General features: G+C 39.6%; 2 protein-coding genes across 3 annotated transcripts in view; both read right to left on the minus strand.

Annotated features, from left to right (window-relative positions):
• The window catches only part of LOC142834440 (cytochrome P450 2J3-like), a 30,423-nt gene extending 23,560 nt beyond the window's left edge, over window positions 1-6,863 (minus strand). For both annotated transcript variants that reach the window (XM_075947047.1, XM_075947048.1), the window contains exons 1-2: window positions 6,446-6,863; window positions 2,205-2,367 (exon numbers count right to left, since the gene is read on the minus strand). In XM_075947047.1, coding sequence (XP_075803162.1) covers window positions 2,205-2,367; window positions 6,446-6,655 — 373 coding nt within the window. In that variant the 5' untranslated portion in view covers window positions 6,656-6,863. The remainder of the gene's footprint in view (window positions 1-2,204; window positions 2,368-6,445) is intronic.
• Window positions 1-14,266, minus strand: part of LOC142834439 (cytochrome P450 2J3-like) — an 86,054-nt gene that overhangs the window by 23,238 nt on the left and 48,550 nt on the right. The window lies entirely within an intron of this gene.

A 14,266-nucleotide genomic window follows, 5' to 3' on the forward strand; every position in this document is an offset into this window, starting at 1 on the left:
CAGTGGTTACTCGCCCATTGGGGTGTGGCCTCTTCTATTATATAAGTCATATGTTGGCTCTCTTTTCTGGCCTCTCTGTTCTGGTTGCCGATTTTGGTTTCTGATCTCTGTTCAAGCAGAAAATTCTGATTTGTGAGTCTACTCCTAAATAAACAACCATCTATTTCCTCAATTCTTAGCTAGTGTGGGATTTCTTTTAAGTGTCTCTCTATATCTCTGTGTATATTCCATCTTTTTGTGGCTTAATTTTCTTTACTTCTTTAATCTATGACACTGTCTCTTTAAAGACTTTGCTTTATTTTTAAAATGATTTTTCTTTTTATATGTCTATACTCTTTTTCTCTTCTGTCTCCCAAGTCTACATGATGGTTTAGGGTAGGTCTTCTTCCCTCAAAAATTCCAATGAATCAAAACTCCTCATTTGTTTGCCCAGTTTCTAGGATTTTAATTGATTCCAAATGCAGCTAAGTTACAACCAAGGTTAGCCACCAAACTGCTGGTGGAGTTTTCTCAGCATCCTGCTCTCCTGGCAGCTAGATCATGGAGTCATGTTGGTTTTTCTCTAGCATGCCTGTTTATAAGGCTTCAATGCCATTGCCCTGGGCTAACTCACAGTGTGGTTTTGCATCTGAAGTGTGTAAGCTCCCACTCTTCATATCTAAAACAAGTTTCTCTTTAATATCTCTAGATCCATTCTAGTACTTCTGGTCCTTTAGAGAAATGGTTCTTAACTTGTGGGTCACCACCCTCTTGGGGGGGGAACAAACATTTCAAAGGGGTCACCTAAGACCATTGGAAATATCAGATATTTGTATTATGTTTTATAAAAGTGTCCAAACTACACTTGTTAATGTCTTTCCTCCATTCTCTACCTGATATTGTAAGATCTCCTCTGCTCAAAACCACTCAGAAGTTTTCCTGGCTGTTAGAATAAAAATCAACATTTAGCAAACACTGCCTGTGCTCTTTCTGATGGAACTCAGAAGTATCAAGAGCGGTTAATTATGTCCTTTAAATACCATGCTTGCTACATTGGATGTCTTTCCATTCCTCAAGACATCTCTCCTTTTTGTCTTTTCAAGGATATTATATCCCCTTGACTAAGTATTTTTCACTTCATTAAATAAATGTCATTTACTTAGAGAAGATTTCCCAGAATCCTCATACAATCTTAGATATCTCTGATTAAAAGCCTTCTGCATTAATACTGCTTTACTATTTTAATCCCTGGCATTAACTTACATTGTGTTGGCTGGTTTTATGTCAATGTGACTCAAGCTAAATTCATTGTAGAAGGGGGAGTCTCAATTGAGAAAATGCCTACATAAGATAGGGCTGTAGGCAAGCCTGTAGGACTTTTTTAAACTAATGTTTGGCGTGTGAGGGTCCATCTCATGTGGTTAGTGCAAATCCTGGGCTGGTGGTCCTGGTTTCTATAAGAAAGCAGGCTGAATAATCCACGAGGACCAAGACAGAAAGCAGTATTCCTCCATGGCCTCTGCATCAGCTTCTGCTTCCAGGTTCTTGCCTCGAGTTTCTGTCCTGACTTGCTTTGATGATGAACAGCCATATATAGGAGCATAAGCCAAATAAACCTTTTCATCCCAAAGTCTCTTTAATCATGGTATTTCATCACTGTAAAGTAACTCTAAGACAGATGTCTAGTACTATGCTTCTCAAAGCAAATATCACAGGGTACTGATAATTATTTCAAAGAGTAATTAGCACATAAAACGCTGTTTTGTTGGATTAATAGATTTCAAATTCTGTGTTCAACTTATGACTTTATTTGATGACAATATAAAGTATTTATACTAATAAATTATAATCTTGGTCTGGAGCTTAGAAGCTACAAGCAAGATGCAATAGAAAAGAAAATCTGACTTACATCCATTTTCCTAGGGTTGATGTGGGAAAATGAAAGGGAGCACAGTGCTTGGCTGTGTTTGGGGGCTGTGGTTACTTCCAATCAAAGCATCTAGAGTTAGTTTTTCCAAACGTGATTTTACCCGGTCTCTACTAGGACACACTATAAACCATCTTAAGGGTGCTTTCATTTAGGAAATGTGGTATCCAGCTCCCATTAATGGTGGCATTTCATAAAGGTATTGGCTTATGGGAGTGTTGTATAAGTAAGGCATAGAGATGCCTTTAATATATCATAAATATTACAATGCATATCTGACAACACATAGAAGACTTACCATTTTCCTTAAAAATATGTTTGTGAATAGGAAATTTAGGGCGACTCATAAAGTTTTCTTCCAGTTGAGTAAAGGCTTCTTTGATTAAAGGCAGGCTGGTTATAATCACTGAAGACATGATCCCAAAATCCAGACTCATAACATTCCCATACTTCTTCACAAGCTGAAACATATTTCAATAGTTAGAGGTGGGTGTGTTCATATCTCTCTGTCCAGGGATGGAAGGCATATGTGTAGCAAATTGTAATCATATTGATAAGTCTTTTTTTCCCTGTGAATGATACACCTTGGTATGTGGAAATGGTTTTGATTTTCTTTTCTTTGAAATGTCCTAAACTCAAATCAACTTTAAGAATGAGATTTACCAATACAAATTCATTAACAGGAATAAATGAGCGGATGATGTTATGGAGTGTATCCCTATATGAAGATTTTTGGTACATAGATTTCAATAAATAAGCAAATTCTCTAACTCTGGCATTTTGCAGTCTAGGACAGGCAGAAACTGTATGCCACCTGGTAAAGACCCAGGTGTGTCTGTGTGAGTCTGCTGTAGGTATCACAGAATAAGAAAAAAATTTTTTACATCATTTTATTCATTGTTATTTTTGTGTGTGTGTGCGTGTGTGTGTGTGTGTGTGTGCATATGTTGTATGTGAAGGGTAGTGTTGTACATGAGTATGTCAATGGACATCATTGGGGAGTCTGTTCTCTCCTCTTACCATGTTTGTCCAGGTGATCAAATTCAGGTTACCAAATATTTCAGCCAGTGCCCTTACCCACTGAACAACCTCTATGACCTGCATGCATGAAATTCACAGTAATTGAAAATATCTGTTGCTGGCTTTTTGTTTAAATAGCTATGGTAACAGAAGCAATAGCAAATTAACTGTGGCTCTTTAAATATTAGAATGTGATTTAGAAGAGGGCTCTGGTAATGGAAGCAACAAAAAGATGGAGGAGCAGAACCCAGAGACAGTGCTGATGGGCTCATGCAGCATTCATGTCACAGAATCCTGGCTGATGTGAAAAAAATCTACCTGGGTTCTCAGGGGTCTGCTCTGATAATATGTAAAAGATGAATAAAAGGAAAAGAAAGAAAACAGAATGAGCTTCAACTCATAGGAGATATCTGAACAGTGACTTGGAATATATTGAGTAATTTTATACATACAATGATCATATGAGGAATGCTGAGGGCCATTGTATGTTGGGGTCCCATTGTTACAGCTGGCTTGAAGTATATGCTAATATCTAAGTTGTGTATCACAGCCTACTTCAGTCTGACAAGACTTTCTCTTATTTATGTAATGTTCTTATAAGAATTCTGTGAACTCCTACAGAGAAAGCTAAGAGACTATGATGTGGCAGGAAGTACAGCTCCTACGTGCTCTACAAGGAGCCCAGCTTCTTCACTGTCCTTATCCTGTTTGCAATGATGTCACTTAAACTGATCTAAAATGTCCATCCCTTTACTTCACTAGACGCTTGTTAAACATTCTTTCTAGGCACAGCACAACTGGTGACATCATTCTACCAAAGGCTAGGCCCAAAGCTGCCCATCCATCTAGATTTCATATGATATCAGAATTGATTAGCAGAATCTGTAGGACTCATTGGACCATAGACTGTCCTGTCTTGTGCCTGTCATGCTAAGCATGTGTTTAGTGTTTCTTGAGTGAATGAGTCTGTGAATAAATATATCTAGTTATTAAAGGCCAGTATATTCTATTAGAATATATGTTTTAAGTTATTGTATTGAGTTAAATCATATATGTTCAAGCCCTTATTTTGTCATTATCCCAATGAGCAACCTGGGGAAATCAGATTCCCCCTTTCCCTGACAGCTGAAAATGGAATGCTAAGAGGTGATTGCTAATTGCTCCATGTGTGCTTATCATGGAGTCTGAATGAAGGGGGCACAAACCCCAAAGGGAAAGGCTTGCATCAGTTTGTGAATTATTTTAAAAAGCAAGATTAAAATTTAAGCATTCCTAAATTATATCATTTAACTTCACTTGTTTATAACAAGATATCAAGATGTAAACCTATAGGAAATACAAAATAAAGAAATAAAAAATTATTGAACTGGCATAATGTTTCCAGCTTCAGTGTCACCATGCTCTATTGCTGTGACACCAGACATATCACCCAACCTCATATGACTGTGTAGCATGACATAGAGCAAATATTTTAACCCTGACAAGATAAAATACAAACATTTCTTTTTACTATTGCAACATATGCTATCATTTGCCAGAAGCAAAACTCCAACCAAAGTTTACTCTCTTTTGCCAAAATATGAGAAAAATGAGGCTCAACAGGTTAGAAATCTTTTTAACATTTTTGCTTATAAAGTCAAGCACCATTACGATAGGACCCTACAGAGGGTTACAGTGGTGGAATTCATCTATGACATCTTGTCACTTGCTATGTGTCTCTTGGGCTGAGCCTGTGAGGTGAACTGTGACTTCTCCAGCTGAATTGCTATGGAGAGAATTCTGCTTCCCACCCTTCTTTTGCAGCAATAAATACATCCCTTCCCTATGAGACAATTATGGGAAGATCACTGGTGTTCATTCTCCTGTAGTGAGTTGCAGCTGCACTATACTGATGGGGCCCTGAAATTTGCAGCCATCTTCCTTCTTGCCAGTTCATGCTGCTGAGATCGAGGAGGCTGACGTGGCAAGCACAAACTGTGGTTCTTCTGATTCATAAAATTTATTCTGAAATTTCCATTTGAAATGCCATTCACAAAAGTGAGTACTCTGAGCCTCTAAAGCTACCTTTACAAGTAAAATATGGACCTAATGTGTGCATCAGTCTTACAGCACACTACACAAAATGCCCAGTCTGACATTGCTTCGTTCATTCACTAAGACCCAAGAGAACCTCAGTTTTGTTGAGATGGCACAGATGTTGGTAAGATGGAAAAAAATATTTCCAACAGGCTATTACAAAATTATTCCAAATCTTAACAGAGAAAAGAAAGATAAGAAGAAAAGGCATGATTTGAGGAGAGAAAGCTGCCATGGCCTCTGTGGAGATCTGCACAGCAGAGCTTGGCAGAAAAGCAGTGCCGAGGGGAGAGGCAGCTCTCCCATGCACAGCACAGAGGAAGCCGATGGCAAACAGCAAGACCCAGCACCATAGATGTCATGGCTGTGCACCAATGTCCTGAAAACAGGAATGTGTAGATGAGAAAACACCTGAAAAATGGTGGAAACTTCCTAGTCTTGGAAGATCAAAACCAAAAATAAAAGAATGGAAACAGCAAATAGACAACCACAAAAATTAAACATTATGTATAATGCTTATATATAAGTTGTAAACAGATGTGTCCCAATTAATGATGAAACTTGAATAATAAAAACATGCCCAAGTATACGCAATCCAGACGAATGCAATTCTAGTATCATGCGTAGGTAAAAATAAAAGAACTGAAAGGCATATGCCTTTCACATACTGACCAAAAGGGGGCTTGCAGTGTTTAAGACATCAGAGAAAATTCAGGCAAAACAAATTTACTCTGGATAAAGAGGGATATTACATGGTCACATGGCTAAGGATTCAAACGGCCTGGCAATCGTAAATATGCACTGTGTATACAGAACAGATTTCCCAACTTAATGGGAGAGCTTGAAGAACTGAGTGAAGAAATGGGCACTCTCCTGGCGGAGCTAGATAGAGACTTGATTGTGGCTTTCTTAGTAACTGACAGCATCAGTAGTAAGCGAGGGTGTAAAAAAGCCTAAGGCTTAGGAAAAGAGAGCTAACACCTAAATAGCTTCAGTCTTCAGTCAATCTCTCTTTCTCCCTCTCTCTATCTCTCTCTCTGTCTCTCTGTCTCTGTCTCTCTGTCTCTGTCTCTCTCTCTGTCTCTCTCTCTCTCTCCCTCCCTCCCTCCCTCCCTCCCTCCCTCCCTCCCTCCCTCTCTCTCTCTCTCTCTCTCTCTCTCTCTCTCTCTCTCTCTGTTTCTCTGTGTAGCCATGGCTGCCTTGAAACTCGGTCTGTAGTCTAGTCAGGCATCAAATTTATAGAGATTCGCCACCACTGCCCTGTTGATCTGCATATTTCTTAAAAGAGCATGTTTAGAAGTTAATTATTTGCCTTAAAATTCGCGACCGTGAGCATAAGCCTTTAAGCTAGGCCCACCCCACCCCCACCCATGTTCCCGGATGTGGCCAGTCTAGCATTAGGATTATGTCACTGCACCCCCAGGCAACATTGTCCCTTCCTACCTGCTGCACTGCCAGATGTGGTTGCTCCAAGTCCAATTGCAACATGTTGCCCACAAAGGGCAGACGTCGTGGCCCCGGTGGATAGTTTTTTGGGCGCCTGCTTTTGAGGTAGTCAGCCAGGAACAAGAAGGTGACAGCAGCCAGCAGCAGGGTCCTGAGATGGAGCGCTGCCCAGATGGCGGCCACAAGGGAGACCACGGCTGCAAGCATGGTTGTTATCCCAGGAGACTCTTCAGAGGAATGAGGGTCTGAGCTGAGGCTCAGGGCTCCTCGTTTTATAGAGATCTCAGCTAAATCTGTTCCTGCCTCCTACCAATCACACCCCTCAGTTCAACTTGGAGGCTGTAGGACCCAGAGAGCACAGACGCCCCCGCACTCACAGCCCCGGCTTCCCTCACTGAGCAGAGGTCTTAGCCACGCCTTCCAATTAGCACATGGCCCTATCCCTTCTGCTCAGAGCTCTCAGCCCTGCCCCCTTACAAGCTTAACCAGACAAGACAGACATTTGGAGTTGTGGCTTTTCCCTTCAAATGACAGTCACACTACGAGCTAAAAAAGAATTTGGGTTTAATTTGGTCTTTATAACTTGCACTTACTTATGAACTGTGTTGGTATTATGTACATGATATAAAAAGCAAGTACCTGTAGAAAATACATAGATACACATAGCTGTAACTGAAGGTGGATTACTAGTTCTAAAATCGGGTTTTTGTAGCTTCTATTTAGATCTATTTTGTAGCTTCTATTTAAGGTCACACCATCTGGTTTTATTTTCTTAGCTCTAAGCAATTACTAATTGCAAATTTATCCTCTTAAAAGTATGAGCCAATATTAAGCAGAAACCTTTATTTTTAAAGACACAGAACTTTGCCTGAGCAGTGATAAGGCTTTAGGCAAGGTGAGAAGTCATTGACAGCCTGGTTTTAAAATAATGTTTTTCCTCCAGTTTAAATTGGAAGAGATAAGCACTTTGAAATACTTAGGTTTTGAATGTGACTGGTTTTTTGGGGATTCCATCTTCCTCCCGAAATCCTAATCATGAAAAAGAAAATTTTAAAATAGATCTTTGTAAAGAAATTTGTCCTTTTTACATGTATTACAGTTCAGTAAGAGCCTCCCTTACCATATGTGTGTGTGTGTGTGTTAAGGATTTTTTGAAGACATTTTAATAAGAATTTCTAAGATATATTCCTAAGAGGCATTCTGATTAACATAAAGCATTTTATACCATATAGTTCTTATTTTTCTCATGATCATTAGTTAATTGAAATAAAAATTTAAATGATTTTTTCATTATAGCCTGTTTTGGAAGAAAATCCTATTCAAATCTATGTGTGTAACATTAAATTTTATAACTTAAGGAAACATTAGTCCTACAATTCCAATGAATGGTGTTTTATATAAGCAAATATCATATTAAGGTTTTTATAAAACACTTAATAGACCACAAATACCATTTTAATAAGTTTGAAGATATTTAGCCTACCTGTATAAGGCAGTGCACATTCATCAAGTCTTTTAAAAATAACTCACACACTCACATTTATAATTACGCACTTGTGCAGTTTAATTGAGCATCCTACATATATGCATATATACATGTATATCAGTATATATACATATATATATATATATGCGCCTATAGCAGCACTCAATGCAAATAAATAAAAAATTGAAATGGCCAGGATTTGTTAGTCTTTATGTGGAACGAAAACAACATGTGAACATATTTATCGTAGACTAGACACAATTACATGCAATGCAGATATGTTCAGTATAATTACCAAGTATAAAGCTCATATATTCCTATCACTTTAAGATATGAGGATGGCTGAGTAAAATGATCAAAAGGTCAAGTTTATCATTTGTACTTAAGTCAACATTCTTTTCTAATTTTAGAACTGATGTGATGGTGACGAAATGTCACCATTAATAAAGCAAGCTACCACCCGAATGCTACTTTATATTAAAAAAAATAAAAAGAACATTTACTCTTCTAATTTGTAGTGGGGCTGAACTACATTTCCCATACCTGCTTGTGTATCTACATGAAAGAAGAGGAACTAATTGGAAGTATAGCATCATGGACCAGCTATCAGCTCCCTGCTTAGTACCAATCTCACCTGTATTTTGTCCTGGTCTACATAAAGAGGATCTGTCCCACATTTACCTGGCATCACCAATATTTAGGTGGCTATTTTTCTGTCTAGACATCCTTAGTATCCCCATAGACCAGAAATGATTCCATCCACTGATATTCTAAGGAACATATGCTAAGTTTCCTACCATGAAAAGATCCTAATGTTCATCCAGTCCAAAGTCTATAGACAGTCGAAGTTTCAGTCTCTTAAGAAATCAAAATGCATTGAGTCTGATTTCTCCTATGTTGGCCTTAAACGTTTGAGTGAGCCCCTTCTCAGAAAGTCATGGGAATGGGAAAGCAGGTAGAGTCTCCCTTATCTAAGCAATTAACTTTCCACAAAAACAGAGAGAACATGAAGGGAAGTCAAGGTGCAGAAAGTCCCTTGAGTAATTTAGGGGAAACACAACCATCCTAATGTGATTTGAATTCGGAATGTGCTGCTTTCTCAAGCAGCCTCCGTTGTGTCTCGGGTCGTTCTCTTGTAGGCCAAGAGTGGCTTGGTATATTTGGGACAATAAACTTTATGAAGATGTCCCCTAGAAAAGGCATGTTTTATTACATCTACTCAGGAATAGGATTTGGATGAGTCTAGACATCTGTCTTTGATGCCGGTGGTACTTTACAACAATAAGTGGGAACCTAAGGTAACTTTCAAGCCATGCTTAGCAAGAAAGAAAAGCTGAGTGGTGGTCAGGCAAACTCCCCAACAGAGCTTCAGGACAGATTCTGGCATGAACAGCTACAAACCTTAGTTGTGACAGAGACATGGTTGTACATTGTCATTATCTATAGCCACCTGGAGAGCTTCTCTAGACTTTCTAGTACCCAACTCATGCCAAATCAGGACTTTTGTCTTGTGGTATAGTAAAAAAGATCTTCAAATAAAAACTTAAGCAAGATGTTTAAGAGAAAGAGAGCTCCTCAAAGGGAGACTAAGATGTCCCAATGGAGGTGAGAGAGCTTCCCATTGGAAGCAGCCTTGACAATTTTTAAGCTTAGCGAGGGATGTTCTCTACTTTGCTGTTATCTTAAACTAGGCCATAAACATCTCTTTGGAACAATGATTTTGCTCCTCTTGGAGATAAAGAATGAAGAGGCATGGTCAAAGGATGATAGGTAAATATGAATCTGAAAATAGCCGCATTTCTTTTACTGTCGACCAAATAAAAAAAAATTAGAGCCCAGAAAGCATTCACTAAAATCCACATGAGGAGATAATACTGGCAGTTTGGATAAACGGGATCCATATTGGTACCTGTTTCATCCAGTGAAAAATTGTTTCCGAGGCTTCCACATCTGGGCACCATAACTGTTGGCACAAAGCAGAAATTTCACCACAAAGGGTAGGATGCAGTTTATTCTGGACTTAAGTATGAGTGACCATGGCCCAGGAACATGGATTCAGTTAACACTAAATTCCAAAAAACCACTATGTTCCAAAAGTGCTATTCTTGGCACACCTGATTTAAAGTGTATGTGTGAGTTTGCGTGTGTGTGTGTGTGTGTGTGTATGAATGAATGGTTGGAGTTATTCAACTCCTTTAAGAGGTGGACCCTTGCTAAGAGAAGTAAGTTACTCTAGGTGGATTTGAGTTAATTTAGCTTGACCCCACCTCATGTTTTCTCTGTCTGCTTCTTTTGTGAAGATGAAGTATGGTCTGGCTGCCTTCCCATTGCCTAGTGGGTGAGCCTTATACTTCTGGTACAATTCCTTCACCATTATAACAAACTCTCTCCATTGGAAACATTCGTTAAACCCTTTTCTTTTTTTTCCGTTTATTTATTTATTAAAGATTTCTGTCTCTTCCCTGCCACCACCTCCCATTTCCCTCCCCCTCCCCCGATCAGCGTTAAACCCTTTTCTAAGTAAAGGTTTTGGAGGTTCTGTTGAGGACCAGCCTCAACAAAAGCCACTTCTTGCCAGGGTAGGTGAGAAAAACACCAGCCAGAAGACAATAACAGGATTTTCAGGGATCATTCAAATCCCGACAATCACCTGCATTTTTTTCCCCCACAGCTTTTATATGAAAGGTAAACTGGGGGAGCAGGTAACAAAAGGCTTCATTAACTTTCTGTTGCCTAGGTAGCAGGTTGACTCAAGTCATGTTTACTAGGCCAACACTTGGTCACATAGGCTGAAAACACCTCCTCCCCAGGTGACTTCATAGTTACCATGAAAGGAGCAGAATCACATTAGCATATTCTGAACACCTGTCAGGATGGCACCGTGTTTACTAAACTTCAAAAAAATGGGGCAGTCTGCCATCTCCTATGCAGGAAGTGTGATTAAGCCTTTTTATTCCCCAGACTCTCTGACTGTCAGATAAGGTGGGAAATGGGCCTGCATTTTTCAGATCCCATAATTCCTCACGTTTTATTTCCCTAACATGGGGCTGACTGGTAAACCCCAAAATGCACAGAAGTGACCAGGCATAAAAAGGAACCTGTGAGAAAATTGCACATTAGGAGGAGAGGTGAGTAATGAATGCTCAGAAATAAGTAGTAAAATTTTAAAACGGTGCTCAACTTTATATGGAAAAGCAAAAAACCCAGGATAGCCAAAGCAATCCTGTACAATAAAAGAAGTTCGGGAAACATCACAATCCCTGATTTCAAACTCTACTACATAGCTACGGTACTGAAAACAGCCTGGTATTGGCATAAGAACAGACAGGAGGACCAATGGAACCGAAAAGAAAACCCAGATATCAATCCACACATCTTTGAACACCTGATCTTTGACAAAGAAGCAAAAAAATCAAAGCAAAAAAAGCATATTTAACAAGTGGTGCCGGTATAACTGAATATCATCAACATGTAGAAGAATAAATAGATCCATATCTATCACCATGCACAAACTCAAGTCCAAATGGTTTAAAGACCTCAACATAATATTCCTCATTTTTGATCCTACTGCATGTACTGGCTTTGGGGGAGCCTAGGCAGATTGGATGCTCACCTTACTAGACCTGGATAGAGGTGGGTGGTTCTTGGGCTTCCCACAGGTCAGGGAACCCTGATTGCTCTTCGAGCAGATGAGGGAGGGGGACTTGATCGGGGGAGGGGGAGGGAAATGGGAGGTGGTGGCGGGGAGGAGGAAGAAATCCTTAATAAATAAATAAATAAATAAATAAATAAATAAATAAATAAAACCAAAAGACCTCAACATAAAGCCAGCCACACTGAACCTCATAGAAGAGAAATTGGGAAGTATACTTGAACGCATTGGACAGGAGAGCAGTTCCTAAATAGAACCCCAGCAGCACAGACACTGAGAGAAACACAATAAATGGGACCTCCTGAAACTGAAAAGCTTCTGTAAAGCAAAGAACATGGCCAACAAAACAAAATGGAAAAAGATCTTCACCAACCCCACATCAGACAGAGGTATGATCTCCAAAATATACAGAGAACTCAAGAAATTGGTCATCAAAAGAATGGATAATCCAATATAAAAAAATAGAGTATAGACCTAAACAGAGAACTCTCAACAGAGGAATCTTAAATGGCTGAAAGATACTTAAGGAAACTCTCAATATCCTTAGTCATCAGAGAAATGCAAACCAAAACAACTCTGAGATTCCATCTTTTACCTGTAAGAATGGCCAAGATAAAAAACACTGATGACAACTTATGCTGGAGAGGTTGTGGGGTAAAGGGAACACTCCTACATTGCTGGTGGGAGTGTAAGTTGGTACAGTCCCTTTGGATATTTGTATGGTGATTTCTCAGAAAATTAGGAAACAACCTTCCTCAAGTCCCAGTAATACCACTTTTGGGTATCTATCCAAAGGATGCTCAATTGTGCCACAAGGACATGTGCTCAACTATGTTCATAGCAGCATTATTTGTCATAGCCAGAACCTGGAAAAAACCTAAATGCCCTTCAACCAAAGAATGGATATGGAAAATGTGGTACATTTACACAATGGAGTACCACACAGCAGAAAAAAATAACTACAGCTAAAATTTTGCAGGAAAATGGATGGAGCTAGAAAACATCGTTTTGAGTGAGGTAACCCAGACCCAGAAAGACAATTATCACATGTACTCACTCATAGGTGGTTTTTAAACATAAAGCAAAGAAAACCAGCCTACAAACCACAATCCCAGAGAACTTAGACAACAATGCGGACACTAAGAGAGACTTACATAGATCTAATCTACATGGAAAGTAGAAAGTAGAAAAAAACAAGATTTCCTGAGTAAATGGGAACATGGGGATCTTGGGGGAGGATTGAAGGGAGGAGGGAAGAGGCTGGGAGGGGGGCAGAGAAAAATGTAGAGCTCAATAAATATCAATAAAATAAAAGAAAAAGAAGTGGGAAAGAAAAAAATTGGAAGTAAAACTGTACATAATTGTAACTATGGGACAAAGAAATAATGTTCATTTATCAGCACTGTTGCTTGAATGTATTTTGATCGCTAGAGAAGCTAAAATGGCGCAGAAACAAGGCAGAGAAATTTCGAGTTTTTATATAACATATTCCCGCCGCCGCGATTCTGCCGCGATGCCACCGCGATGCCACCGCAATATGGCCGGCTGCAATGGCGGTGCTGCGGCTGCCTTCGGATTGCACCGGAATTCAGAATTCGGGAAGCCAAGGTGAGATCCATCTTCCCCAGAATGTGGCAATGCTATGGTCACGGAGCTGCAGTTTCTAACGCTGCAGAATGGATAGGAAGAGTGAAGCCTTTGAGCAGCATTTTGTCTAGAGATCTCCTAGGTTACCGCTGAGATGGGGAAGCAGGAGACAAAGACGTTTAAAGAACTATCTTTACCTCCCACCGTCAGTGACCAGAGCCCATCAGTTGAAAATGCATAGAAGCTAATTGGCTGGTGAGCCAAGGAACCTATATGGATAATTTTAGAGCTTTTAACAGAGGAGAGAATTCAAAGATGCTCTTAAAATTATGATTACAAGATAAAAAAATAAAGCAAGGATAATAATCGAATCGGCAGCCTGATTGATTGAGGGGCTGACCAGCTTGTCCCAGGCAGGCCTGCCAAGCAGTGGAGGGAGCATGGCTTGCCCCCCACCGGCTTCAGCTAAGAGTTACAAAATAGGTAGAGGCAGAAAATTGCAGCTTCAGGCCCGTCATTGTCTGTGGGCATGGTTGAGCACAAGTCCTTGTGGTATGGTTGAGCATCTTTTGCATATATACGCAAAGGTGATATTGCTGAGTCTTGAGGTAGATTGCTGCCTAATTTTCTGAGAAATCGCCATACTGGTATCCAGGGTGGCTGTACCAGTTTATACTCCCACCGGTGTTGGAGTGTTCACTTTACCCCACATCCTCTGCAGCATAAGTTGTCATCAGTGTTTTTGATCTTGGCCATTCTTACAGGTGTAAGATGAAGAGTTGTTTTGATTTGCATTTCTCTAATAGCTAAGGATGGTGAGCATTTCTTAAGAGTCTTTTCGTCATTTTAGAATCATCTGTTCAGGGGTCTCTGTTTAGGTCTATACCCTATACTTTTTTTTCAATTATTTGTTTTTTTTGATGACCATATTTTGGAGATCAGCCCTCTGTTCAGTACAGAATAGGTGAAGATCTTTTCCCATTCTATAGGCTGACATTTAGTTTTGTTGACTGTGTCCTTTCCTTTATAGAAGCTTTTCAGTTTCAGGAAGTCCCATCTATTATTTGTTTCTCTCAGTGTCTGTGCCACTTGT

This window comes from Microtus pennsylvanicus, chromosome 13 (genome assembly GCF_037038515.1).
Source record: "Microtus pennsylvanicus isolate mMicPen1 chromosome 13, mMicPen1.hap1, whole genome shotgun sequence".
Taxonomy (NCBI): Eukaryota; Metazoa; Chordata; class Mammalia; order Rodentia; family Cricetidae; genus Microtus; species Microtus pennsylvanicus.